The sequence below is a fragment of the Diadema antillarum genome, unplaced genomic scaffold, assembly GCF_040938485.1.
Source record: "Diadema antillarum isolate AM-2024a unplaced genomic scaffold, OU_Dant_1.0 scf00000132, whole genome shotgun sequence".
NCBI lineage: Eukaryota > Metazoa > Echinodermata > Echinoidea > Diadematoida > Diadematidae > Diadema > Diadema antillarum.
Genome location: NW_027271021.1, coordinates 1,752,881 through 1,779,853, shown reverse-complemented (window position 1 = coordinate 1,779,853; position 26,973 = coordinate 1,752,881). Strand labels below are relative to the sequence as shown.

Sequence of the window (26,973 nt, the reverse complement as noted above, 5' to 3'; positions counted from 1 at the left end):
ACAAGTTGTGCTATTGTTAGTTTCTCATTCATCAATTGTATGCACAATAGTGTGTGCTCAGTTTTTCTTCATTTAATTGACAGTGTTTTCTACATTTACGAAAGATTCGTCCTTGTGTTTCCAAGTCCATTCATTCATAGGCCTACATTTCCTTCATTCATTCATTCATTCGTTCGTTCATTTGTTTGCTTATTCGTTCGTTCGTTTTTTTTTTCGATTCGTTATATTCATTGGAACGCTGTTCAAAGTGACATTCCTAAGAAGAGATTTCGTTAAAAGAGATTGCCAGTGCTCATCTGCCGGGTTGGGGTGCGCATCCAAACGCCTAGATCGTCGCGACCTCAAAATCAATCCTTTTTTATATTGGCCTATCACATTGACAATTGTTTACGGGGATGTATACATAGTTTGTTTGCTGCATGATTGTTCTTATGTTCTGTCTTCTGTGTTATATGTTGTAACGTTCTGCATAGGCCTATTTGGACTTATTCATTCTGCTTCACGGTGCTTTTGGTGTGACGCGCGTGCGTTATGAAGGACGGGAGAGCAGGAGAAGAGCAAGAAAATAATAATGGCGCGTGGACAATTCTTATAAAGCGCTCATTCTACTAAGAAAATACTCATGGCGCTGTGGAAACAGAATAAATAGATACGCTATATATATACGTTAAAGGAATTGTATAGTATTGGTGGAGATAAGAATTGGGCTTTTAACTTTTTGTGAGATACCAAGAAATCACTTACATGAAATAGTACAGAGCATACTATTTTAAGAGAAATTCAAAATTTATTAGATGAAAATCGGTTTTGGAATCACTGAGTCATCCAAAAACAAAGTAAAACAAAGCAATCCTACCCAAACAATTGTCAATGTAAATTAAAAAGGAAGGTCTTGATGAATAGAATAATCGTAAAAGAAGTCAAAATAAAGTAGATGTATATAGACAACCACGGAAAGGGTTTATAATGAGGCAACGCGTAACATAAATGAGAATGAGGTATAAACAACGCGCTATATTCGGGAGGAAAATTTAAATTTGTGATGATCACCATTATATTTATCTGTCCTTGGCTTTTGTCACAAGACAATACAAATATATTTCGCCATATAGTCAGTGTACAAGAAGCTGTCGATCATTGTCTTCAACACAACCCCTTTCATCCTCCTCATCATCCTCAAGTTGTTTTTGGGGGTTCACTCTTTAATTTCGTCTTTTCATTTATGTTTAGTTGAATCGATTGTTTGTTTGCGTGCGCATGTGCGTTTTTGTTTGTGTTTTTGTTTGTTTTCAAGAGAGACTGCAAGACCTTGCCTGCGTTCTCAGCCTTTCTGCTACCAGATGGCAATTTTAGCTATACCGATGGATGAAAAAAAAAAGAAATATGATCAGAATTTGATTTAGAGCCGTGGAGAGCGGAAGAGAGATCTTCAGAGGGGAGGGACGGGCAAACAACAACAACAACAACGACGACGACGACGACGACAAGAACACCTAAATATCTTTTGCCACCAAACCAGAATTGATATATGGTAGGTCTAATGATTCTCGTTGACACAAAAGTACAAAAAAAAAATCCAGTTATGAAAAGTCGCGATTTTTCCTTTGTATAAGTTTGTCAGATTACAAAAGATAAATCGTGAGTTTTCATAACCGTGAATTAGTTTCTCTTAGCAGTTAAAGATATAATCGAACGTAACGTACATGCAGATTTTGGTTTATTTGTTTGTTTGTTTGTTTGTTGTTAGCTGGTAGCAAATGATGTGACGCATGATGAAATCGACGTAGCTGATCTTTTGGGGGCTGACAGAAGAAACCATTATTCAGAACCCTTTTTTTTTTCAGCCGTACACTAATTTGCAATCCAGCCTATCAATGGCAGGGTTTAATTCTCCTCACCTTTTGCAAGTTTTAATTCAAATTTTGTTGTTAAACTTTTTTAGCAAGACTGAAGCTGGATACATAAATGTTCACTATTTTATAATAGCTAATTATGATACCTTGAATTTCCATATTTTTTGGTTACGATATACAAACATATAGACCTAGCAGTATAACTGTATTATGCGTTTTTAAGAAGTTATCATCATTATTAATGATTGTAACAATGAGTATTATTTTGTTGGAAATTAGTCTGACCATTTTTTTATTCAGTATTTCCACGTTCGTTTTTTTTTTTGTTGTTGTGATTTTCCATATAATGCGCTGACATACAAAGTGGCTCCCTTATAGGTCACTCACTGTTCTTGTAAATCAAGCACATCCATTCTTAAAATACACAATATAAACCCTGCTCGTGGGTACAAATCGTCAATTTGACCACGAAAACGTCATTGGGAGTTAAAGAAAACCAAGGCCCAAGTGGATCGAGTGAAAGTAGCAATATTAATAGAACACATCAGTGAAAGTTTTAAGAAAATTACACAATCGATATGAAAGTTATGAATCTTTAAAGTTTCGGTGCCGTCATCGCTGGGTAAGAAGACTACTATTTTTTCATAACACAATGTAAAATGGAAAACAATGTAAGGAATATACATATAAGGAGAATTCCTCAAAATATCATTTTTCATGAAAAGAACACATTTCATTGACTTATTATTGACATATGTTAAGGGTAATATAATTCCCTGTGCTTCCTGAAAGAATGAAGTGAAGCGCTCTTTCATTATGGTAGAAAAGTGAAAATATGCGTTCCCATCACTCATCACAAATACCGTATCTTGTTTGTTGCTTATTCGTAGGTTTGTTTGTTTGTTTGTTGTTGTTGTTGTTGTTGTTGTTGTTGTTGTTTTTTTTTTTTTTTTTTTTTGGGGGGGGGGGGGGGTTCCTCACAAACTCGAAGAAAAGAGATGACACTTCCATCCAGCCAGCCATCCATCCGTCATGCACTTTCACCGTTTCCTGGCATTTAATCGTTAGGGCATACAGGGGGAAGATGGCACATTATCTTTTTTCCTGTACAGTGTATCATGATATGGAATTAAATCACATTTCGATTCAATATTCCTTGTCACTCCATCATTTGTTTGTTAGTGTCTTTCTTTCATCGTCAGTGTTTTGTTTTGTTTTGTTTTTGAGAGAGAGAGAGGGGCGGGGGTTGTAAAAACTGTAAGGGCTGCTTCTCGATGATTTGTTACAATAAACTGCTGCCCATATGATACACACAGAAAACAGGCATCCATTTGAAATGGTTTAACATCCATCCAACATCATACACATATGTATCAACAGAGAGCAACCTCTGGAAGCTCTGAACTAGTGTGTTGGAATTCAACATAATGGAGTACCCCCTCCAACCCCTACCCCCATCCCCCACACCCTCCCCCCCTCCCCACAAACACACACATGCACGCACATACAACATACACATTTGAAGTTGTTTTCACTGCCTGAGGACAATGTTTTTATTTCACTTTCCCACCTTGGACTATTGATTGAATGAAATGCATATTGTATAGTAGATCATGTTTGTAAATATTGTTTGACAAATTTACTGTTCAGTGTGCCAAAGAAAGTAACAGTTTTAGCTGTTCATTTGCATATGTCTGTATCCTCAATCATAAATCCGTATACACTCCATCCAACATATACAATAGTACATCCAAACACAAACACACATGCACTCAAACATTCACACAAACACATAACGTATACTGGCCACATGTCCATCAAGCACATGAAAACTCATGTGCACACAACAAATGTGATGACTCAAAACAGCAACAATGCATTCATGGAAATTGTTTTTATGCTACAGTATACACGAGTATTCAGAAACTAAAAAGAAAAAGAAAAAAAAAAGGAATTTAGCAATACATAGGTGACAAAAACATTTATTACTGATCAAATCTATTTCATTCATGCATGAACGATGTATTACATAATTTCTTTTTCATTCACACTGATACAGTTGCACTCCTCATAAAATGCATTAAAGACAATGTTTGCCTCGATAGCTAAACATCATGAGGAAAGGCAGCTATATACACTGTAACTACAGGTCATCGATATTAAAGGAAACCCAAACCTAAATATGAATTTGGATTGAGTGAAAGTAGCATTATTAGTAGGATATACCATTTGAAGTTGGATGAAAATCGGACAGTCAATTCAAAAGTTATGAATCTTTAAAGTTTCAGTGCAGTCACTGCTGGATAAGGAGACTACTACAATTCATGACGTCATTGTGGACAACAATATAAAGAAAATACACTGTATATTGACAATTCCACAAAATTTAATTTTCATGGAAAGTAAGCATTCCATCGACATACTACTGACACATGTTATGGGTAGTATTATTCCCTCTGCTTTCTGAAAGAGGTAAGCCAAGTGCTCTTTCACGATGTTAGAAAAGGGAAAATATGTTGAATTTTCTTTATATTTTCAATATATTGTTGTCCATAATGACGTCATGAACTGTCGTAGTCTCCTTGTCCTGTGATGAAGGCACCAAAATTTTAAAAATTCATAACTTTTGAATGGAAAGTCCAACTTCCCTCAAATTTTCACGGATGAATACAACAAATATTGATGCTTTCACTCAATCCACATTTATAATTGGGTTTTGGTTTCCTTAAAAAAAAAAACGTTTGATTTTGGTGACATGGTTGGTAACAAATCTGACAAATTTCTACATCATAGCAACTTAGAGTGACAAAGTATGAACCACTCATGTGAACTGGATAAGTCAGCTGTAGAGTTACTCAGCAAGCATTCTCATTTTCCACTGATTTCCACTTGCAGACAGCAATAAACGGAAACCCACAAGCAAATGAAAAAATGGCCACAGATTTCATGGTTTCATTCCCATATTAGCTGTTTATAAGTTTCCCCCTATTTCCTGTAAGCTATGGCTGTCTTCCGATTGTTATGGGACACATTTTTATTTTTTCACATGAATCCAATATATCGCACTGTAACCTTGATCAAAATTTCCACATTCACAAAAATGCCTCACTGTGGGTAAAAGCAAACATCCAGACATGATTCCATAAGCATGTAGACAAGAGATCGAGGTACAATGACTTATAAACCATCAAAGAAGTTTTCATGGGCATCAGTGTGCTCATCCAAAAATGAGACCCTATATTAAGTTCACAGCTTTTATCTTCAAAAGGCTGTATTTTGCTTTTTAAGTGATTTTTTTTTTCTTTTATGGAGGGACAATCACAATAAGAATTTCCCAAATTTGTAGATTCGTAAATGTCACCAACTATGCCACTCCATCGATAGAGCAATGCCATAAATTCTTGACATGACTGCTTTATGGATACTAGCAATGATGATCATTTCTGCACAAAATATACTGATGGCATGAATGGTAACAGCAATCTCAGTGCCATAGTATATGACTCTTTCTCTCTCAAGACAATAATGGTACCTAGAATATCGGCAATCATGCATCCGTGCCACAGAACTACATAGGTAGAATGCTCAAGTGGGGTCTCAAAGTATAGCCAGCATTCGTTCAAGTAATAGTCTGGTGTCCAGACCCTTTGCCAACTGGGTTCCGCGGTCACATACATAATAATATAAGTCGCCTCCCCGCGACAAAGTCACCACCTTTGTCAAAGACAAAGGCAAGACAAATCCAGCTTAACCTACTCCAGTTATTGACATTGAGGACGTCAATATCCTGTATATAGCAAAATAATACGAGAAGAGGGTCTGGAAACCAAACTAGGTCAAGTACGATAAGACTCACCAAATGGCGGCATGCGCACGCAACTGGCTATAAAGCTACACATGAGTTGTGAATGGGCTTGAGCATTCTACCTGTATAGTTCTGTGATCCATGCATCTCACAGACACTATCCACAGACACTATGCCTTACAACCAGAAATTAGCTGAAAATTAATTGAAGCACAAATCACAAGATTCCCTCTTATGTATGACAGATGTCATTTGCACAAGCACAATAGTTCAACAAATCCATCCATGAATAGGACAATACTGTTTCCCTCAACTCTACTTTCCATAAAATATCTTTGTGTTGTTCATCTGTTCAGAACAATTCAGTCCAATCTGAACCTCTGTTCTTCTTCGTCAATTCTGACTCTCGACACCACCATGATGAAAGGTCAGATCCAAAGAATGCTGACTACAGTCAGAAGTGTCTGCAGCTTTCATCTCATCCTGGCATGAAGTAGCCTTAGGAGTCCTTCCAAAATGTTTGTGGCATTTTTTTTTCTCTTTTCAGTGAGTCTTTTGCTCCTTATCACCACCATCTGAAATGAGCATATGCTCTGTTGGCTTCACACATCTTGTGGAGATCATGTTTCCTCTTCACCACATTGCCCTATGGGGAAAAAAATAAAATCAAAATATTCACATGATATCAAAATTCTTTCAAATTTACATTTCCTTATTAGACAGTGCATTCCTGTTGTAACAAACACAATTATTGCAACAACACTCTTGTTACAAGAAAGTAAAAACTCAGGTCCACTGACTATTATCTATAAACATTTACACACTTAATTGCTTGGTTATAACAAAATTTCATCATGACAAAGGAAAACTGGTAATAATGAGGAGTTCATTATAACTAGCATCATCTGTAGAAAATTTGCAAAATATTCAGAATGGCAGCAGAGAGAGAAATCTTTAACTTTTTGGTGCTGTTTCTATCATTCCTTCCTCTCTACAATCATTTCTGAGGCAATCAGCATGAAGAGGATGTGCTGTCCATCACTACCTTTGCATACTTTAAAAAAAATCCACAGGACTATGAAAAGCATATTGACTTTCAAAAAATTCAAACTTTGCTCAGTACAGGAAAATTAATCAACAGATAATTACTTTTTTTTTTAATTACAGGGGTGGTATGGTATTGGTGGAGATGAGGAGGGGGCTTTTACTTTTTAACACTTAGGAAATAGTACAGAGCATACCATTATAAGAGGAATTCACAGTTTACCTGATGAAAATTGGTTTTGGAATGGCTGAGACATCCAAAAACAAAGTAAAACAAATTGATTGATATAAAAGGTGTGTCCAACCGTTTATAAGGATCGCTCTGTTTTCGATATCTCAGCCATTTCAAAACCAATTTTCATCAAATAAACATTGAATTCCTCTTGAAATTACATGTTCTTTCACATTTCGTAAGAGGTTTCTCATTATCTCACACACAAAACTAGAAATGTCGCTATGGCGACTGATGCCTCTGCCATAATGCATGATTTTCCCAAAAGGCGTATAGTACAATGTCTTCACAATGTGTGATTCATGACAGTTTCACATAACTGGCAAATATTGAAATGACAGGTTTGTCAGAAATGTCTTGAACTGGGCTTGCTATAATTTTCTAAGAGTGCAGGTAGACATATTTGGGGAATTGAGAATTTTTACTTGAATTTTGACGGACCTTTTTTATAAGTTTATGCATTGAGTAATTTCCAAGGTATGAAGAAAGAGTGTAATGATGGTACAAAATATATATATATATATATATATATATATATATATATTTTTTTTTTTTTTTGGGGGGGGGATTGAAACCTGGCCTTTGACCCTTAACCTTTGACCTTTGACCTTCTGGCTGGAAATTTCCTGGAGAATCTCAATTAGGTAATGCATGTATTTAGTTTTGAAACTAATAATGCAAGCATTGATATACTAGTATATGAGGGAAATAATAAAATTTTGAGGAGTTGACCTTGACCTTTGACCCCTGACTATTGACCCATGACCCCTAAATTCCCTAGATAATCCCTGCCAGTCAGTACATGTGTATGTACCAAGTTCCACGAAGATACATCGAACAATTTGTGAGAAAAGTGATATTGCAACATTTTCACCTAACCTTTGACCTTTGACCTTATGACATGAAATTCTCTCTGGAGAATCTTTATGCAGTAGTACATGTCCACACCAAGTTTCAAGAAAATACCTTTAGGCATTGCATAGATATGGGGGAAATTGCAACATTTGTAGCATTTGACCTTGACCTTTGACCTCTTGCCAATATCACTAGAATCTACTCAACTAGTTGTCCCATCATACATCATCCTTGTACCAAGTTTGGTGAAAGTTACTTCATCCAGTTTTAAGTTATCACGTAAACAGATAAATTTTAGGATTTGACCTTGATCTTCGACCTTTGACCTCAGTCCAATTTCACTGAAAAACTAATCAAGTGATTGTCCCATCATACATCATCCTCCAATATAGTTTGGTGAAATTTGCTCCATCCAGTCTTGAGTTATCGCGTAAACGGATACAATTTCATGATTTGACCTTGACCTTTGACCTTTGACCTCGAGTCGATTTCACCCAAAATCTAATCAAATAATTGCCCCATCATACTTTATACTTGAACCAAGTTTGGTAAAATTCCAGTAAATATTACTCAAGTTATCGCGTAAACGAAAGCGGACGGACGTACAGACGTACGTACAGACGTACGGACGGACGTACCAATGGACGGACAACCCGAAAACATAATGCCTCCGGCACCACTTCGTGGCGGAGGCATAAAAATGTTAGAAACCTGAAGATAGGTCTCAACCAATATTATGCAATCACTTTAACTGTCTAAAGACTGTCTTTAGACAGTCTAACTGCTGTAATTCAGAAAGGGGTCTCATAGAGCTGGAAGTAAAAGAGCGCTGTCTCTCTACAATTCATACGTAATGGTTTTTAAAAAAAAGACTGCATTATGGAAATTCATGAGATGATGATTTGTTCACCTCATCACTTCCTAACTGGACTGATCAATGAAGACAAAAATGTTCTAATTCTAAAATTGTAAGAAGACTGGTTTTTACACATCACAGTTCATACAGAACTTTGCAGTTAAGTTAGACATAACATCTTGTCATCCTTCTGACTCAATGTATAACTGTTTTTATAAAAATTGTGCCCTCTCTACTTTATTCTTTAAAAATTTTTCTTATGAGATATTTGAAGGAGACAGTGACAAACCTCATTATGGAAGGCATCTAGCAATTCTTGTGAAAGTTTCTCAGGCATGTGCATCTTGAGTGGCTTTTTCTCACATTCAGCCAGAATCCATTTCATGGCAAGGAATCTTTGCCTCTTCTCCTTCAGTGGAGATGGAACCTAATTTGTCAAAAGAAAATAACAATGGAAAGAAAGAAAAGATCCTGTAAAAATAGCAATTTTTGTGTGCATGAAACTCATGAATTTCAAGAGGAACTATGATTCGTAAAAATAAAATGAATGTGAAAGGTTTTTGTCTACATGATCCCATACATGTAGTATAACCCTATCATTTTCATGGTCGGCAATTTGTGAAAGTTTCATGCTGCGAAAAAGGCTGTCAGCTCCAATTTGCAAAAGTTTCATGTCGCAAATGTTTCTGGTTTTTGTAGTACTCATAAGAAAGATAACAAAAATATTGACAGGCAGTATCTATAATACAGTGCACTCCCATTACAACAAACGTGGTTATAACAAAATTACAGTTAAGAGTGAAATTAAAACTAAAGTCCAAAAAATATCATATATATATACATATCTTTAATACTATGCTATTCAGTTATAACAAAATTTTGTTTTAACGAAAGAAAACCGCCGGTCCTGAGGACTTCATTACAATGGAAGTACACTGCAGCATAGATTGAGAACAAGGATGACAGAAATGATTATAAAAATTATATCAAAGATGATAATAATGTTTATGGTGGAGAGTGATGAGAAGAGAATGCAGATAGATGAGAAGAGAATGCAGCTCCAATGAATGTAGACCATAAAACAAAATAGGAAAAAACAGGAAATAAACTATAATGGTGGTACACTATACTGTTCAGTTACAAATAAGACATATAAATCTTGGAGGTCAAATTGTTTTCCAAGGTTCAGTGCTTTGCATCCTAAATAGGCTTAATGGAACAAAACTATCCATTTAGCTTACCGGGTATACATTTCACAAATTGAGTCAATAACAGATACAACAAACATAATGTGAATTACTGGACCCATTTTGCACAGATGAATAGATAATTTGGTTAAAACCTGGTCTCACAATCAGTAAACACGCTGTTGAGATAAGTTCTCCTCATTGCATCAAATTGTACTTTCAGCAATCCCACAGAGGAGTAGCATGACTGACACATGAGATTGGAACAAACATAACTTTCTTCCAAGAGTAATGAAGAAAGAAGCACACTGTCATGTGACCCAGAAGGACCACCCACCTGATAATTCTTCCCTCCTCGCTGGATGGTGACCAGACCCATGGAGGGCATGGAGTTCTCGATGGCCCGCTTAAAGATGAGCCTGGGATTGGTCTCCACGCTGGAGCGCTCTGACTCGGGAGCACGGTTGTACTTCTCTACCTGCTTGGACTTGATGAGCTCAAATGTCTGCGGAGAAGTGAAAGATTTCAAACACGTTGAGTTCACAGAATGAGCAGTGGCCAAGAAACTATGCTACTAGAGAAGCACTCTGAGAGCGCAGACCTCCGCCAAGCAGCTCCTTTCAACCACTGATCTTGTACTTCCATGGAGACCAGTGATTTTCACCCATACATATGCATGCTGAAACTCGTCCGATTTCCCAATATAGAAGCCTTTTGTTACGTCAACTTCCAGCCGAACGGCGTGCTTCGTCCTACCAGAAACTAGAGCACGCACTTTAGTGAGCGTATGAAAAACCTCAGCTTGAACTCCCAAGTCCATCGACCATTACCTGGCAAAATTAGAAATTCCTTCATAAAATCCATACAAAATTAACAGATCACTACCAAAATTTAATCATCTGTTTCTTGTGTCGTTTTCAATCTTTCCTTGTAAGTTTCATCCAAAGCTGTTCATGACTTTTGGGGTTATATGCAAACAGATAAGCCAAAAAACAAACATATGCTGATGAAAACATAACCTTCTCCCTTGGCAGAGGTAATAAATAATCCCTCACCCCCCCCCCCCCCCCCACACACACACACACACACATACACAACTACTCTTGAACACCTGTAGGTGGGCTTGGTACACTGCACATTTAGCAAGAAATTCACTCAAAACAATATCCAAAATAATCCACGATAATTTTCACAAATGTGTTACATTGTACACTACAATGGTTGTTCACCTATTTGAATAGTCAACAACCTCTGCAATGGAAATTCAAATCATTACTGTTGAACTGCTGATTATTATCAATCCTTAAAATCGTTGTTATCTTGCTTTGTGGCCTTAAACTGCTTTTTTACAAGCATTTCTGGAATTCTGTCACTTGATATTCTAAAAGCATTATCTGGCCAGGTAACTACAAAACAACAACAACAAAGCACAAACAATCAAACAAATACCTACCATGTATTCTATTCATATTTTCCATTGAATGTATTTAAGGAAGTAATCAGACATAGAAATAATCAGACATACAAACTCACTGCATGTAACAAAATGTATATAGTCATGTCTGCATCATAACATTACACTGCTCAGTTTAGACTACATGAATGTGAATGAAGTCTGAACATGACGTTGTCAGCATTCATATTAGTTCTCAACTTACCTTGTTCATAATCTTTGTGACAATCTCCTTCTCTCCTTTCTTATTCATGATGTTGATAAATTTACTGAAAGACAAACACAATTTACGACAGCTAGCAGTGGCAATCATGTGGTTGTGAAACTTCTTCATTCACACATACTTGTTACATGTACGTTCATCATGAAAATGTGAACATTTTTATTTTCTACAATGTGAAAAATGTACACTGTAAATTGTAAACAGAAAATTCTCTTGATATGGCTACTCTAAGCTTTGAAACTTAAAGAACATAATTTCACTCCAAACATTCCTGTTGAATACCTAAAGAACGTTTAGACCACTGCAATAACTCATTTATACAATGTGTGTAGTTCGAATACATATGTACAGAACACATCACGTACAAACTAGAATGTCCGAAACATTTCATAAATTTGTTTCATATTCACACATTGAAACAAAAATACAGAATTTCCATTGTTCAAACACTCTGACCACAGTTCATTAAATTCTTGAAATTGAATTTTTCTTCGCAACCAAAACTAGCATTTTCATTTATCTTTAAAAAGTCTGGATCAAAAATATTGTGACATAACTCCCGAAGCAAATCTCTGGCATTCCAACTCACTGCACAAGGGGATCATATGAAAATGCAGAAGTGATGTCACCAACAGCCGCCTTCACTGGTGTGCTGATATCAAGAGGGAGGGAACCATCCTCATACTCCTTCCTGTCAACCACAGGGGGAGAAAATGTTGGTGCGTACCGGCTATGTCGTATCTGTGTAAACCTGAAGAGATATGAGGAAATGGGAGGGGGAGGATGATCATGACTGCCTTTATACCAATTATGTACCGGTACCATCAAAGCTAGTTACACTAACGTCAGAGATATTGTCTGTGTCAGCAGTATCATGATTGGCCTTGCTTTAAAGTTCAAGTCTCTTATCACATAATGATTCCTGTAAATTTTATCCCACTTATAAACTGAAGTTAAATCATATAATTTACAAAATTGTCTTATCAGGGGAAACCTGCTATAAGCTTGTTTACAACAAGGCATCATTTCTAACAAGGGTGAATTTGGCAATCCCCTACAATTACTATTTTTAGCTAGTCTTTTTTTAAAAGTACATTTCTAATGTCAATGAAGCAAAATCAAGCTCGGATCAGGGGTAAATGAGTGATTATTTTTTACACAAAACTCAGTCACCCAACAGAAACTAGTGCAAAAATAAAATCACACAAATATTTTTGCATGGCATATCTAGACTATTTGTGTAAAGCAAGTTACCGTTGATTCGACTGTTTCCATGAATAGACCACTCTTACGAATACAAATTCTCTGAAATTCATGAACAAAAAAATTAAGTGCAAAATTCAAACTATCTACCTCCACACAACATTGGGACACGTCGCCGGATCCCCGAAGTTATTGTCACGACCCTCCCGGGTCAGCTCGCATAAGCAGTTCAAAGGGTAAGTATGGGAAAGTAAAGTTGCATAGCAACATATTTAGACTTGTTTCATTCCAAGTTTCGAAGTTACTAGTCCGTTTTATATTCATTGAATCTGTACAGCGTGTACCTGGTACACCTACAGCCACAATGGCAGCAGTTTCTGAGATAACTCTTGAGCATTTACGCGATATTTATATTTTGCATGCCACCCATACAAGAATTTATGGTATCGCCTAACCGCAAAAGCGATATCACCATGGTTCGATCGCGACGTGTTATGTATGCGTTGAATCTCTCTCACATTCTGTATATTTGTAGGCACACCATGGTACATCGCTAATGTCGAAACACGGACATATGGGGTCGAATAATGAGCACTAGGCGTTCGAACGACAATTGCAGCGCAGGCGTTCGAATCATGCACGCTATTTTGCTTCTGCAATTTAGGCAGTCGAAAAGTGGGTAACTTGCTTTAGTTGATGTCCTAAGCTAATTCTGCGTAATTAAAAATCATGCAAAACTCATCTGTGATCTTTACTACCCTGCTACCGTACCCGAGCAGGAAAAATTACACACGCAAAATTATCCACTTTTACCATGCTTACAGTACCGGTATGCCAGTAACACTACACACTTCACAGTTAGTAAATTTACTAGAATCTAAAGGCATTTAATTAGTAATTTAGCTTAGGCCATTGCATGCCACATATGCAGAAGGCCAGCGGCATGCAGAACACTGTCACTGTGTCACTGAGAATTGATCGTGTTGATAGGCCTTCCCCCTTGCTCACATTCTCTCAATTCGCAACTGAGTCCAAGTATTTTCTTCACTAGAACGTATGAATAGAAGTGTTTGTTATTTGGTGTTAAATTGCCTGAATTGGAAGTATTTGTATCTGAATTTGTATTAGTTTTCTGTAATTTCGACAACACCTAACCCTTTCAAGAAACACACACAAAATAATAAGCACGTGGGGCTACTATGAAATCGCGTGCTCATGCACCTGAGCGTAGATGAGCTGGCCTGGGTGACAAAATTGCAAAACACGATTGAGTTTGTTAAGTAGTTTGCCACTGAAATACGTACATTTGCGTATAAATCTCGAGAGGCATTTACAATTATAAATCGCATTTCCTCTGATACTACTTTCAGACCAAAAGGCTGACATAATTCTTACCAAGGCAGATAAATTTCGCATGCTCTCGTTATGCCAAGTAGTCTTGTGGGGAGCGCCATCTTGGAAGTCGTGAATGAAGTGTGCCGTGTGCAATCACAAACACGCCGCGCCGCCGCATACGCCTGGGACGATGCGATGACGATCGTTTTTGTCGTCGGACCGGTCCTGAGTGGTTGGTCTTCGTGCTTAACTGCTGTCCTTTGCTACTGAAGCATCCCAAGAGAAACTAAACGTCGGCCTTTTTTCTTCATTTCACAATAAAATATGCCAAAGGTACGACGAAGCAGGAAGAAGCCGCCCGAAGGCTGGGAGCTGATTGAACCGACACTTGATGAACTGGATCAGAAAATGCGAGAAGGTAATTTCTCCTGACAGGGTTCCTCTCATGACAGTCCCATGTACTGAAGAATGTGTATGTTACAATCATGAATGCATTGTGTATTGACTTGTGTACAAGCAGGTGTGTTCGATCATCAGTGATCATGATTTTCAGTTAATGACTAACATGGTTAGTGATCATTCCCCACATGAGACGTGCAACAAATGAAAGTAATAATAATGGGCAAAATCGTGAAATCGACCTCACACCGCAGTGTTTATGCATCCGAACGACTTGACCGAAAGATCGGTCTGTATCTGTCCGTCGGAGAATGTTCCGCGGAGACTACGTCTGGCTTCACGGATCCCCTCCGTATACAGACCGAAGTCAATGATGCCAGCTCCTGTGTTTCTGTGCTTCAATCATGACTTTAAATGAACGAATATTGTGTTATATTATTAGGATGTCTGATCGCGCACTGCTAACCCTCGACCAAAACGCGTCCCTATCTTGCAACACGCAAGTCCCATAGAACGCAATGGAGCCGCGCGCCTACGCTGTTTTGACCCAGCATTTTTGAGCCAAATTTCGCCTTTATTGCCAAATCCCCAGACCATGCCATTAACGAATCCTGACAAATTTGGTATCATATGAAAGAGGAAGTTTTTCTCTATATCCCATCAGAACGGCGGTACATGAATCCGACGATAAATTGATGTAAAAATCGATAGAAGCACATCTATCCCCATATCTCAGCGTCTGCTTCGGTATTTGTATCGCCGTGAGACATGCTAGTAGTTGAGGACATGCTGAATCCGATGGTGCCGCTAGTTTTTTCGCTAGTTCCACGCCTAGGTGTGGGGATATCGCCTTGAAGATACCCCTTGCAATAATTTTTTGGTCACAGCGAACGTTTTAGGCGTGGCTTCGTATGCAAGAATCCATAGTAACTTTGCGCGAAGGTACTCATTATGTAAGTTCAATACGCATCGCGTCTGCAGCCACATGGCCTCTGCTGCGGTGTGTGTTGATCGCGTGTGCGCATGCAGCGCTACAGCAAGCTACCTGTGTGTGTGTGTGTGTGTATATGCAGCCGATCAGTGAGCAGCTGCTGGAAACTGAGCTGTCGCTTGCGATAGCTCTTTGTACACATCACACATAGCACTCTGTACATTTGTATACAGTCACGCTCACAAATCACGTACTGTGGCTAATCAGTTTGAAAACGGAGAACATCTAGTTCTAGACTCTACTGAAGTTCTATTCACTAGTATTAATTTACGGTATTATGTGGATTGGTAATGTTCTTATCGTTGCTTAATTTTCGAAAATGCACCCGCGATGCTCGAGTCTAGACTGGCACGTACGGAGAAGTCGATTGTGATTGTTCTCTTGCCAACGTACGCACTGTACTACTGTGGTAGCGGTACTCGTATCTGCAAATGTATGAATTCCTGATCGACAAGAAGGGCGTGCAAAAGATTTCGGAAGACTCGTATTTGGTCATTCATGCACGTACGAATAGTAGTAATGTGGCATTATTTCCAAGCCTGTAGAGGTTGTACTAGTACAGCTTGTACATTTCACACGAGCTGCTTGCACCTGCTCTCGACAGTTGACTACGTTTTCTTCGAACCATGTTCGCCACGCCGGCTACCCTGGCCGCGCCGTGCCGCTTACAAATTGCGATGTTCTCTGCCCAGCTCCCCGCATTTTCCGGTGGGGCGCAGGCTAGAACTAGCTACGCAGCCTGCGATACGACCATGTACCATAGCGAGCATGTATGAACGCATGCAGCGCGCTAGCGCACACGGGTATGACAACACAATTAGGGGGAGTGGCTTCTGCGCTGGTTACACGTTTTAGCTAACCACTGTGCGCTCATTAACCTCTCACTCGAGATCCGCACGCTCAAGCAGCTTCTCAGCGCTATTTGCGAACATGATTTGTGCCATGTTTTGCTCGTTCTCAGCGAGAAAAAGTTCTAATATTGGCGTAATTTCAAAGCTTAATTTCTCGAGATAGGATCATCATTTCGTCATGAAATTTGAAATATGTCTTAATAACATAATTCTCTTTCATATGAAATTGTTCATAATCGGCTTTTGAAAGAATTTCAAAAGTTAGAAAAATACTCCAGACACCCTAGTTATATCTTAAGCAGGGAATCACTAATTAACCTATTGCGGAGGACATACATGTCCACTCGCGGCCTTGGCAAAATTATTCTGTGAAATAATAATAAAAAAACCCAAAATCTTATCCCGATTCATCAGTCTGTTAGTGTTTATTTAGTCTACACAATTACCGTTTTAACGAGCCCGACCAGACGCCGTGCGAAGTGTGTATTGCTACCGATTTACAGGCAGCCACTACATGGACACACACACACACAAGTGCAAGCCTCGTCTGCGTTGTTGGTTTGCGCGATTTGTGATGGGTTCGGATCGGGATGGATGAAGAGGCATGAAATATTCACGTAACTGTTGTGGCGAGTTGGCGCAAGCTAGGAAGTTCAAAATGGAATCTATTGTATCACAGACTACTGCCAACTTTCTCACACTTTGCGCCATGATCATGGCAATTTTCTGCGATGCAACATCATGTAAAGCTCGATAATCCTGCAGAGGCACGCGAAATCGCGATCGCACAGTGTTCGATGTGTCAGCTACGTGTAGCTCCCCAGAAGCGCAGTGAGCGAGGCAGGCTTTTAGTGACCGTATCACTTGTCAAACGGCGTTCCATACAGCAAGAGAAGCTCGCCGGCTGCTCAGTGCGGAGCGGTTGATGGGATATCACCTTGGCACACGGCGAATGAGGTACTGATAATATAGGGCCGTAAAGTGCACAATTGCCGTAAATTTAACCCTGTCAATAATCGGTCTGAGTATCTGCACTGGTTGTCTGGGTCACCCTGGGATATGTTCCGCGCGCCGCGGAGACTGCGTCTGGCTTCACAGATCCCCTCCTATACAGACCGAAGGGTACGATGCTGTTTCCTGTAGGGATGCGCTGCAGCTGCCAGCGGTCGCGCACAGACCAAATGTTATGGCGTTACATGTGCGTTACAATAAACTTAATTTCAGACAGCTTTTTTACATTCAAACAAGTTTGACATGACATGACACATTATGCAGCAATATTTGGGGTAATGTGCAATCAAAATACAGTAACTAGATTAGATCGCAGAAATTTGTATCCGTATCGCAACATCGCCGTTCACTAGCTGTAAGTCGCCATTTTGAATCCGTTAGCCATGCCAATCACATGCGAGGTACATTACATGTTTTAATGAAAAAAACATGTAGAAATCTACCTCGCATGATCGCATGTACATGGCTAACAGATTTCTAATCATATGGGCAATTCCACGGTAACTGACGTTACGCGTAAGGATTTTCATGAAATTGTTTATGTTGTAGTTTTGTGAATGAAAGCACCTGGGGCTTGTAATTAGCATTGATGAATGAGTTCATGAGAATGAAGAAATGGGTGGAAAGTTTTTCTCTCAAACTGCATTTCTTATCACATAGCAAGTGAAAATGTGTCGGTAACTGACGTTACGGAAAAAGGACATGGGAAATTATGGTGTAGATTTAAATGGAAATATCTCATGTCCCTGACTTCTAAACTTTATGTACTTTATATGGCAACATACCAAGGTTCTTGGGAACAGGTGTGCAAAATAATGTGCACTTCAGATATTTCCTTTTAGCACCATGCCAATTTCAGTGAAGGCATGACGGTAACTGACGTTACGTAATTGACGTTACGCTTACATTTGCCATAGAGTTTACACATGGAAAATAATGATTAGGAATAGTTTTGTGATATTTTATAATTCTGACCTTTCAGAGTGATTTGTTTGATATGGAATCATACGTTGGTTCATCAATTACAAATACCCAAATGAAATGAAACATTAGTCCATTTTCTTTGTGTTTAATGAAAACTTAAAGGGAAACATGTCAGTAACTGACGTTACACATACTTTTGCTATGGGGTTTACAAAGAACTAACTTATTTAACAGGTTATTATACTGCTGCAGTATACTAGTAACAATCCCAGGCATTTACTTAGCAACAAATTAAAACAAAATCTAAAGACACAAATGGGGTGGGGCCCTTAGAGGGCAAGCTCCCCCCCCCCCCCATGCCATAGCACAGTTGAGCAAAAATCATGTAAATGCACCAGAGGATATTTCTTGACATTTGTCTTAAGATTGAATGCTTATTCAACAGTTATGATTACACAGAGCCATTTAGATTCAGCAGTTCCAAGTATTAATATTGACATAACTAAGGGTTTTTTCTAATTCTTTTTTTTTATGAACAGGAAAGTTTCTATCTAGAGTACCCCACCCATAATGCCCTGCAGTACTACACAAAACACAGATATTTTTGTGCGTGAAAAAAACCCCATATCTTTCAGGTCATGGGGAAAAAACACATACAAAGAAAAATATTCATGTGAAATCCACTGTGATATATTCTTTCTTCTTTTCTTTATTTTACTCCTTCTCCCTCAAGGCATTGTTAGGGCCACAAATAACAAAATGATCTCCATTATCAATAATGATTTAAATGAATAGTGTTACATTTTTAATATCCTTTTCTGTGAAGAAGAAGCATGCTTTTTTTGGTCAAAGGGGCATTTGTTTATTCCTTGCTTGAAGGAATGTAATTGTTTTTATTTTCCTTTTCACTGGTATATCAAGGCTTGCAAATACATCCCAGATACCAAGAAATAGGACTTTGCAATGAAAGAATTCTAAGATCAATATAAACGAATCTTCCTGTTCATAATTATCATGTATTGTTACAAAAATGTCCCTGCATGAATGAAATAAAGTAATCAACAAATATGAACAGTTTTTTATTTTACCCTAGAATCACCTCTCACTTTGAGCAACATCAGTATTAGTTTCAAACAGTAATGACAGTACATGCCTTATGTCAGGCCTGCTTATGTACCATTTCAAGAAGTGCCATATGAACTAAACCAAACATTTAAGTGCAAGCGAAGAAATATATCTCTTCCTGCATTTGCCTTGAGGTAGAAACTTCACTAAGCTTCCAGAAAAAAAAGAAAAATGCTAGCAAAAGTAGTCATTACTAAAGATTATGAAACTGTTGGTATACAGCTGTACACAAGCTTTTTAATAGAAAAAGGTGGTTACCATGCAACCACATCATTGATTAGGCCTACAAATTTGGTAGCTTTATCATCCCGTAGGACTGTGAATGTACTGTATAGTAATTTGAGTGCATTATATATTGCATGTGGTAAACCTAAACTTCCAGATGATTTAACCTTAAACTTGTGCTGAACCGAAAATCAAAAGCTCAAGCCCCCTCCACCAAAAAAATATAAATAAATAAATAAGATAAAATGAACCACAAAAAATGTATTCATGGACATACAGTGTACCATGGTGATGACATCATTCCCTATCAAAGGGATTGCTGCTCTTTGTTGATAACCTTTGACTTCCCAGGTGTATTGAATGGCCTAAAGTCTAAAAAATTTGCCTAAGTTATGATTGCTGTCATGGTAACTGACGTTACATACTGGTATATGACGTTTCGGTAACTGACGTTACACATTTTGATGTGTTCATTTGACTTTCCAGTATGCCAAGTATCCTTATTTTCTGGTATTGAAAGGAAGGCATATGGGCATACATTAGAAATCCTAAGTTACATCATACAGCTCACTTTCTTTGATGAATAAAGTTAAAAATTCCTTGTTTTTGGTAACTGACGTTACATCCATCATTGTCAAACTAATCAAAAGTTTTAATAAAATTCTTTAAAGCAACCAGCTTTTTCTTTCTATCATGTGGCAAAAGACATGTCTGGTAACTGCATACATATAAAAGATTGTTGTTTAGAGTACTAGTAAAGTGGATATACAGATGGTAAATTATGTGACAATACACTCTTTCTCACCATTGAGTTATAGGCATATTTTGGCAGCCATTTTGAAAATCAAAATGGCCGCTTTTATTGAAAAACATACTGATTCTTAAAACTTCAACTCAAGTATTGTCTGAAAATGTATGGTGTTTGAAACAAATATTATTTTGAATTTTCGGCATCTGTGTCCTACGTACCGTGGAATTGCCCATATGTTGAGCTGTTAGGACCATACCAGGGGGCTGGTAGTTGCATCTGTTTTCATGAAAATTCTACCAAAATGTTGGATATATCATTAATCTGGTGGATGCAATGCATTCCTGAGATGTTGATTTTGCTATACAAGTTTAAATTTGCCAATCTAGGGTTGTGAATTAGACAAAATCAAGAAGGGTAAGGTACCTCACTCAATTCTCCATAGAGACAGCGGTTAGAGCTTCCCCACAGCGATGTATAGCACTAGCTTCCGTCTGTCTATGGAGGAGAGCGATAATATAAAACAAATAAAAGACTCTTCCAGACAGACAGATCTTCCTGTCTCGGTAATGATAGGTTAGGTTTAGGGTAACTGCAACCACATTGTAGGATTTTGGATCTGGGAGGTTATCTAGTATCGCGGTAAAATTTCACCTTGAATACAAACAATGTGTCCATTTTAATACTTACCGATGTATTCCAATATTGACAAGAGGATACGGGGAACATAATAGTCCGTTAATAGTCCATTTCTGTGACTTTAAATGATGCGGTCAGCAGGGATCTCCGAGATCGATAACTGCTCAGGAAGATGGGATTTGAAACCTCTGCGCTTGCGTGAGTCAGTAGCGCTGTAGCCTTTTCTTCTTCTTCTGATTAAGTCTGCCTCCATCAATAGGCTGAAGATTCTTGCAGACTGTGCTATTTACATTATAATACTAATTTAACATTATTTACACATATTTACAAAGCACATAACAAATTTGAAGAAAATAACTAGCCTTTTTGACAGGGCACTCTCTCTCTGTGCGACATCATACCTTTTCACTCGCCACAACACAACGCGCAGCGAAGGGCCTTGTTCACAGGCTAACACCATTGCGACTCTTATGCACATTCATATTGGCAATGGGCAAAGTACCACGCAAAGGTTGCATTGAAAGCCAAAGAATGAACGGGAGGTGTATGGAGATGAACTCGTAGAATAACATCTTTTCAAGACCACATGGGATCAGTGTGGAAAGGAACAAGTGAACGTATCGTATGAATAAGTTAAGAAATGTATGTATGTTATAAAAGTAGGCCTTTTGCTGGTAAAATACAAAACTTATATTGGCTCAGGGCGCTCCCACAGTATAACTGTGTACAACCGGGGTTAGGTTTACTTAGCCTAGGTAGGGTTAGGTTAGGGTTGTATAATTTGTGGTTGATATTAGTCGAGGGACATTAGAAAGTCTTTTTGAGAATAATAGGGAGAAAGAAACAAAAGAACAAAGGGGAAAATGGGAGAAAGGAAGGAAGAAAGATGTTATGCTGTGGAAATTGGCCACACCGCGCCGTTGTATGATAATCAATTCCGCGTGAACGTTTGATGGGGCTGCATTCAGGAGTATAAATAGGCAAGCCGCTATAGTATAAGTACAGACACGCAGTGGTGGGGCCTATTTCACGAGTATCCCTGATAATGATAAATTAACATGTGTGTATACATTCAATGTTTCCTTTCTCTCTCAATATTCACAATTGTATTATTAACCTTCTCCTCTGTGACGTCTGCAGCTGAGACAGAACCCCATGAAGGGAAACGAAAAGTGGAGGCACTCTGGCCAATCTTCAAGATACATCACCAGAAGTCCAGATACATCTATGATCTCTTCTACCGCAGAAAGGCTATTAGTAGAGGTATGGATATTTTTCTTGCAAGGCTGGTGGTAATGGAGAGGCAGGAGGAATGGAAAGAACTTGATTTGTCATGTTTTCAGTCCTGCAGACTAATGTAGAATTTTTATAAATAATTTATTATAAAGTATCATCTAATGATTTAGAGGTGTCTGCACATGTCATAATTAGAGTGTGTGCAGGCAGGTGTTTTTTGTCAGTGCAGTCATGGATCAAAGTCAAGTAGTGATATATTCATCTAAGTGCTGCAACCTGATGTTCAGAAGACAGACCCAAAGTGTCAGGAAAGATTACTGAGAGTCTCCATGTATGTCATTTGATAGTGATTAAGATATACAGTACATAAATTTGTCAAGTGATATTGTTATCAAGGCAGGTCTCACCATTATAGCAAACAATGTACTTGACAAGAGTAGAGTTGTTTAACTTTAGAGAAGATAAAATTAATGTTATCTAGAGAAATCAGAAATACTGCTGTATTCATAATCATAGGAACTACATGTACATAGGTGTGTTGCACCACTTCCTTGTTTTTTTTTGTGTGTGTGTGTGTGTATGTTTTATTGAATCAAATAAAGATCACAACATTTACAAATAATTGGGATGATTTGCAATAGTGGGTTACCGGTATCAATAATAAAACAACACGCAGAAAGAGAGAGAAAAGGAGCGTATATAACCAATGAAGTCACCAAGGGGAGTAATTTTCAACACCACTTCCTTTCTCTTGAAGAAGCTATGTCATAGAAAATTCAGTGTGTATCTCGTGTTTGTTTGTTTGGTTCTCTGTGATTTGTTTCCCTTGATTACTTGCCCTCCAGACCTCTATGAGTTTTGCATCAAAGAAGGCTATGCTGACAAGAACCTCATCGCCAAGTGGAAGAAACAGGGTTACGAAAACCTGTGTTGTCTACGCTGCATTCAGGCCCGTGATACCAACTTCGGAACGAACTGTATATGCCGTGTGCCAAAGAACAAACTGGAAGAAGTATGTTGAGTCTAATAATTACAATCCCCATTGCTCTCCATACAGATTTGCATATGAAATGTTGATATGGTAATAGAATTATGTTGCTGTACTTGCTTCATATTCATTGAAAATGACGTTGGCGCTGCCTCAATGGGCGGGATTGTAGAGTGCTTGTCAGGAGAAGGATCAATTATCTCAGTGTTTTCATTGATGCGTATATAATTCTTCAGCATGGGGGCATTGCTACTCTGGGATTGAAGTTGTAATAATGGGTATCATCTTTAGTGATTGAAAGACAATCAGTACAAATCTACGAGAACTTTGATAGATGCTTCTGGGGTACTTGATTGATTGTCATGTGCTGTTTAAGGAGAGGAATTTTTTATTATGCCTCCGCCACGAAGTGGTGCCGGAGGCATTATGTTTTCGGGTTGTCTGTACGTACGTCCGTACGTCCGTACGTCCGTCCGCTTTCGTTTACGCAATAACTTGAGTAATATTGACTTGAATTCTACCAGACTTGGTCCAAGTATAAAATAGGATGGGGCAATTAGTTGATTAGATTTTGGGTGAAATCCGCCAAAGGTCAAAGGTCAAAGGTCAAGGTAAAATCATGAAATTGTATCCGTTTATGCGATAACTCAAGACTGGATCGAGCAAATTTCACCAAACTTTGTGGGAGGATGATGTATGATGGGACAATTGCTTGATTAGTTTTTTACTGAAATTGGACTGAGGTCAAAGGTCAAAGATCAAGGTCAAATCCTGAAATTTATCTGTTTACATGATAACTCAAAACTGGATGAAGCAGCTTTCATCAAACTTGGTCCAAGGATGATGTATGATGGGACAATTAGTTGAGTAGATTTTAGTGACATTGGCAAGAGGTCAAAGGTCAAAAGGGCAAGGTCAAATGCTAAAAATGTTGCTATTTCCTCAATATATATGCAGTGCCCTAAGGTATTTTCTTGAAACTTGGTGTAGACATGTACTACTGCATAAAGATTCTCCAGAGAGAGTTTCATGTCATAAGGTCAAAGGTCAAAAGGTCAAAGGTTGGGTAAAAATGTAATATCACTTTTCTCACAAATGGTTCAATGTATCTTCATGGAACTTGGTGCATACGATGTACTGACTGGCAGAGATTATCTAGGGAATTTAGGGGTCAAAGGTGAAGGTCAACTCCACAATATTTTACTATTTCCCTCATACACTAGTATATGAAATGCTTGCATTATTAGTTTTCAAACTTAATATATACATGCATTACCTAATGGAGATTCTCCAGGAAATTTCCAGCCAGAATGTCAAAGGTCAAAGGTTAAGGGTCAAAGGCCAGGTTTCAATACCCCCCCCCCCCCCAAAAAAAAAAAAAAAAAAAATCCATTTTGTACTGTAATTACACTCTTTCTTCATACCTTGGAAATTACTCAATGCATAAACTTATAAAAGGGTCCGTCAGAATTCAAGTAAAAATTCTCAATTCCCCAAATATGTGTACCTGCACTCTTCGACAATTATAGCAAACCCAGTTCAAGGAAAGTGAACATTCACGTCATTTATGACAAACCTGTCATATCAATATTTTACCAGTTATGTGAAACTGTCATGGATCATACATTGTGAAGACATCGTACTATACGCCTATTGGGAGAATCATGCATTATGGCGGAGGCATCAGTCGCCATAGCGACATTTCTAGTTGTAAAAATTGGAATTTAGTGTTTGCTGTTCAGCTATTGTTTGCAAGGACATAGTGCAGCTTTGAGCTCACCAATTTCTTTAAGCTTTGTTTTCAGTCATGAATCTAAATATGCCAAAAGACGTAGTGGACAGTAAATAACAGAAGTTCATTTGCTTTTAAACACTACTCACTGACTTGGTATTGCAAAGTTGTGTATTTGAACCCAATATCCAGTGGTTGTCATACATAGGTCATAAACTTTGTAACCCTGATTCAGAATGAAAGTATGCTTCCAGCCCTCATTTAGGCATGAAAAGATGAATTAGATTTTGAAAGCATTGTTCATATTGAGTATCCACTGCACTTTTTTTTTTTTTTTTTTTTTTTTTTGGGGGGGGGGGGGGTTTAAATTGTTTGATATAGCCTGAATAGTTTGTAATATATAGGCAGAAATATGTCCTGACTGCTTGCTGTAGAAGAGGCGGTTATGCTCTATGTTTTTTTTTTTAACTCGCTCGTGTATGATGAATGTTACATGGTAAATTCATGTAATCAAAATACAGACAACAAAATATTTGCACATCTTTATTTTCACCCTGGTTCTACATCATGCAACAGGAATGAAAACTTACACAACTTTTAAATGTTCCACAATTACCTGGACCTTTTTTGTTTGTTTGTTTGTTTGTTTCCTTCAGGGCAGGATAGTCGAGTGTGTTCACTGCGGATGCCGTGGATGCTCAGGATGATGCTGTATCACACAACAGGAATGCGCTCATCCTCAGGGAAAAATAAAAGACTGTTGTTGTCAGCACGGGACTGATACAATTTGGAGCTGACTACCTTGATGCAAAGACTATCTTCTGGTTTATGCTTGTTTTTATGGACAGCAAAGCAAAGCATCATGTATACTGAATTATCTGGAAGAACTCGCTGATGAAGCATGTGCAACGTGATAATTTGATGTCCCCTCGACCCAAGAGAATTTGGCATCAACCTCACCATTGCATATTCTTTTGACCCATGGCAGGATTTGAAATTTGTGACATGCATCTTTTTTGTTTACTGTTGGCCTACAATAGGTCGTTATAGTGGGGGTGGTTTGGGTTTGTACAGGTATGTTTCTTTTCTTTGTTTGGCTCCAGCACACAGGATTTAATTTGCATCCCCATTATTTTCCACAACTGTTCGTGGCTTTGCTCAAGAGACCTGTCTTGCATTTTCAAAACAGTGTTTAACATCGTACTTTCAACCAAGTAATTTCGTATACAGTCAACCTTGCTTAAGTCGACCTCACATTATTGGAATAATGACCCAAATCAAAGGTCGTTTCAAGTCTTCTTCTCATTATATTCTATTGAGTTTGATCCCTTATGAGTCATTTTTTTAAGTCGAAGCTATTTCTTCAGTCCAAATAGATACAACTTGGGGAAGGTTGACTGTATATCACAAACAAGTTAATATGTTTAACATGCTAACAATCACTTAGACCCGTTTTCAGTGCAGAGCTGGGCTGAGCCCAGGCCAAGCACGGCCTTGATTGCGGTACTCGGCCCCGCAATTCTGTGCATTTACAGTGGAGGGCTCAATCTAGGCTTTTAATTCAGACCTTTGAATATTTTGTCGTAGTGGCGCTCTGCTTGTAAACGAACAAATATTTGGAGCACACCGGTCACAATTTGGTGCTGCATTTGGCCCAGTTTGTGTTTACAGTGAGAAAAGGCCAGGCCAAGCCCGGGCTGAGCCCGGGCTGAGACTACCTGCAGAACTTGGTCAAATGTGTGGCCTTTTTGGGTATCGCATTTGGCCCTTTGAGCGTTAACAGTGAAAGGAAGGCTGGGCTGATCCCGGCCTTTTCACTCACTGTAAATGGGATCTTGAGCTTCTTTGGGCCTTTGTATATTTCTAATTCTTAAAAATGTTTTTTGCGTTACGTATGATACCTTTTATCAACATTGCTTACACCAATGGTAAAATAAAAATATGCTGATACAGGTAAGACCATGAACAAAAACAAAAGCTCTACCAGTGTACATGTTTTTATTGATGCAACCAATGTAGGTTTCCAGCTGTGCATTAAAGTTGGGTAGGATTCTCTGA

The 26,973-nt window shown here is 38.3% G+C and overlaps 2 protein-coding genes across 2 annotated transcripts; one reads left to right on the top strand and one right to left on the bottom strand.

Annotated features, from left to right (window-relative positions):
• Positions 1–5,391: 5,391 nt before the first annotated feature.
• Positions 5,392–14,176, bottom strand: LOC139720709 (small ribosomal subunit protein uS7m-like). The gene is made up of 6 exons (XM_071632063.1): positions 14,107–14,176; positions 12,098–12,259; positions 11,491–11,554; positions 10,170–10,337; positions 8,935–9,072; positions 5,392–6,304 (listed from the first exon to the last, which is right to left on the bottom strand). The coding sequence occupies exons 1-6, from the start codon at positions 14,163–14,165 to the stop codon at positions 6,224–6,226; spliced, it is 672 nt and encodes a 223-aa protein (XP_071488164.1). The 5' UTR covers positions 14,166–14,176; the 3' UTR covers positions 5,392–6,223.
• A 143-nt stretch (positions 14,177–14,319) lies between these two features.
• Positions 14,320–26,640, top strand: LOC139720708 (protein BUD31 homolog). The gene is made up of 4 exons (XM_071632062.1): positions 14,320–14,464; positions 22,100–22,222; positions 23,041–23,207; positions 25,572–26,640. Exons 1-4 carry the CDS (start codon positions 14,371–14,373, stop codon positions 25,620–25,622), a joined length of 435 nt encoding a protein of 144 aa, XP_071488163.1. The 5' UTR covers positions 14,320–14,370; the 3' UTR covers positions 25,623–26,640.
• The last annotated feature ends 333 nt before the right edge of the window (positions 26,641–26,973 follow it).

Bases quoted from the DNA above. Each gene is read 5' to 3' on its own strand.
- LOC139720709 (XM_071632063.1), bottom strand. From the start codon at position 14,165: ATGGCGCTCCCCACAAGACTACTTGGCATAACGAGAGCATGCGAAATT. The intron at 9,073-10,169 runs GTGGGTGGTCCT...TTGACAAATTAG, and splicing joins GAGGAGGGAAGAATTATCAG to GTTCCATCTCCACTGAAGGA. The intron at 6,305-8,934 runs GTTTGTCACTGT...TTTTCCCCATAG, and splicing joins TAGATGCCTTCCATAATGAG to GGCAATGTGGTGAAGAGGAA.
- LOC139720708 (XM_071632062.1), top strand. From the start codon at position 14,371: ATGCCAAAGGTACGACGAAGCAGGAAGAAGCCGCCCGAAGGCTGGGAG. The intron at 14,465-22,099 runs GTAATTTCTCCT...TGACGTCTGCAG, and splicing joins GGATCAGAAAATGCGAGAAG to CTGAGACAGAACCCCATGAA. The intron at 22,223-23,040 runs GTATGGATATTT...CTTGCCCTCCAG, and splicing joins CAGAAAGGCTATTAGTAGAG to ACCTCTATGAGTTTTGCATC.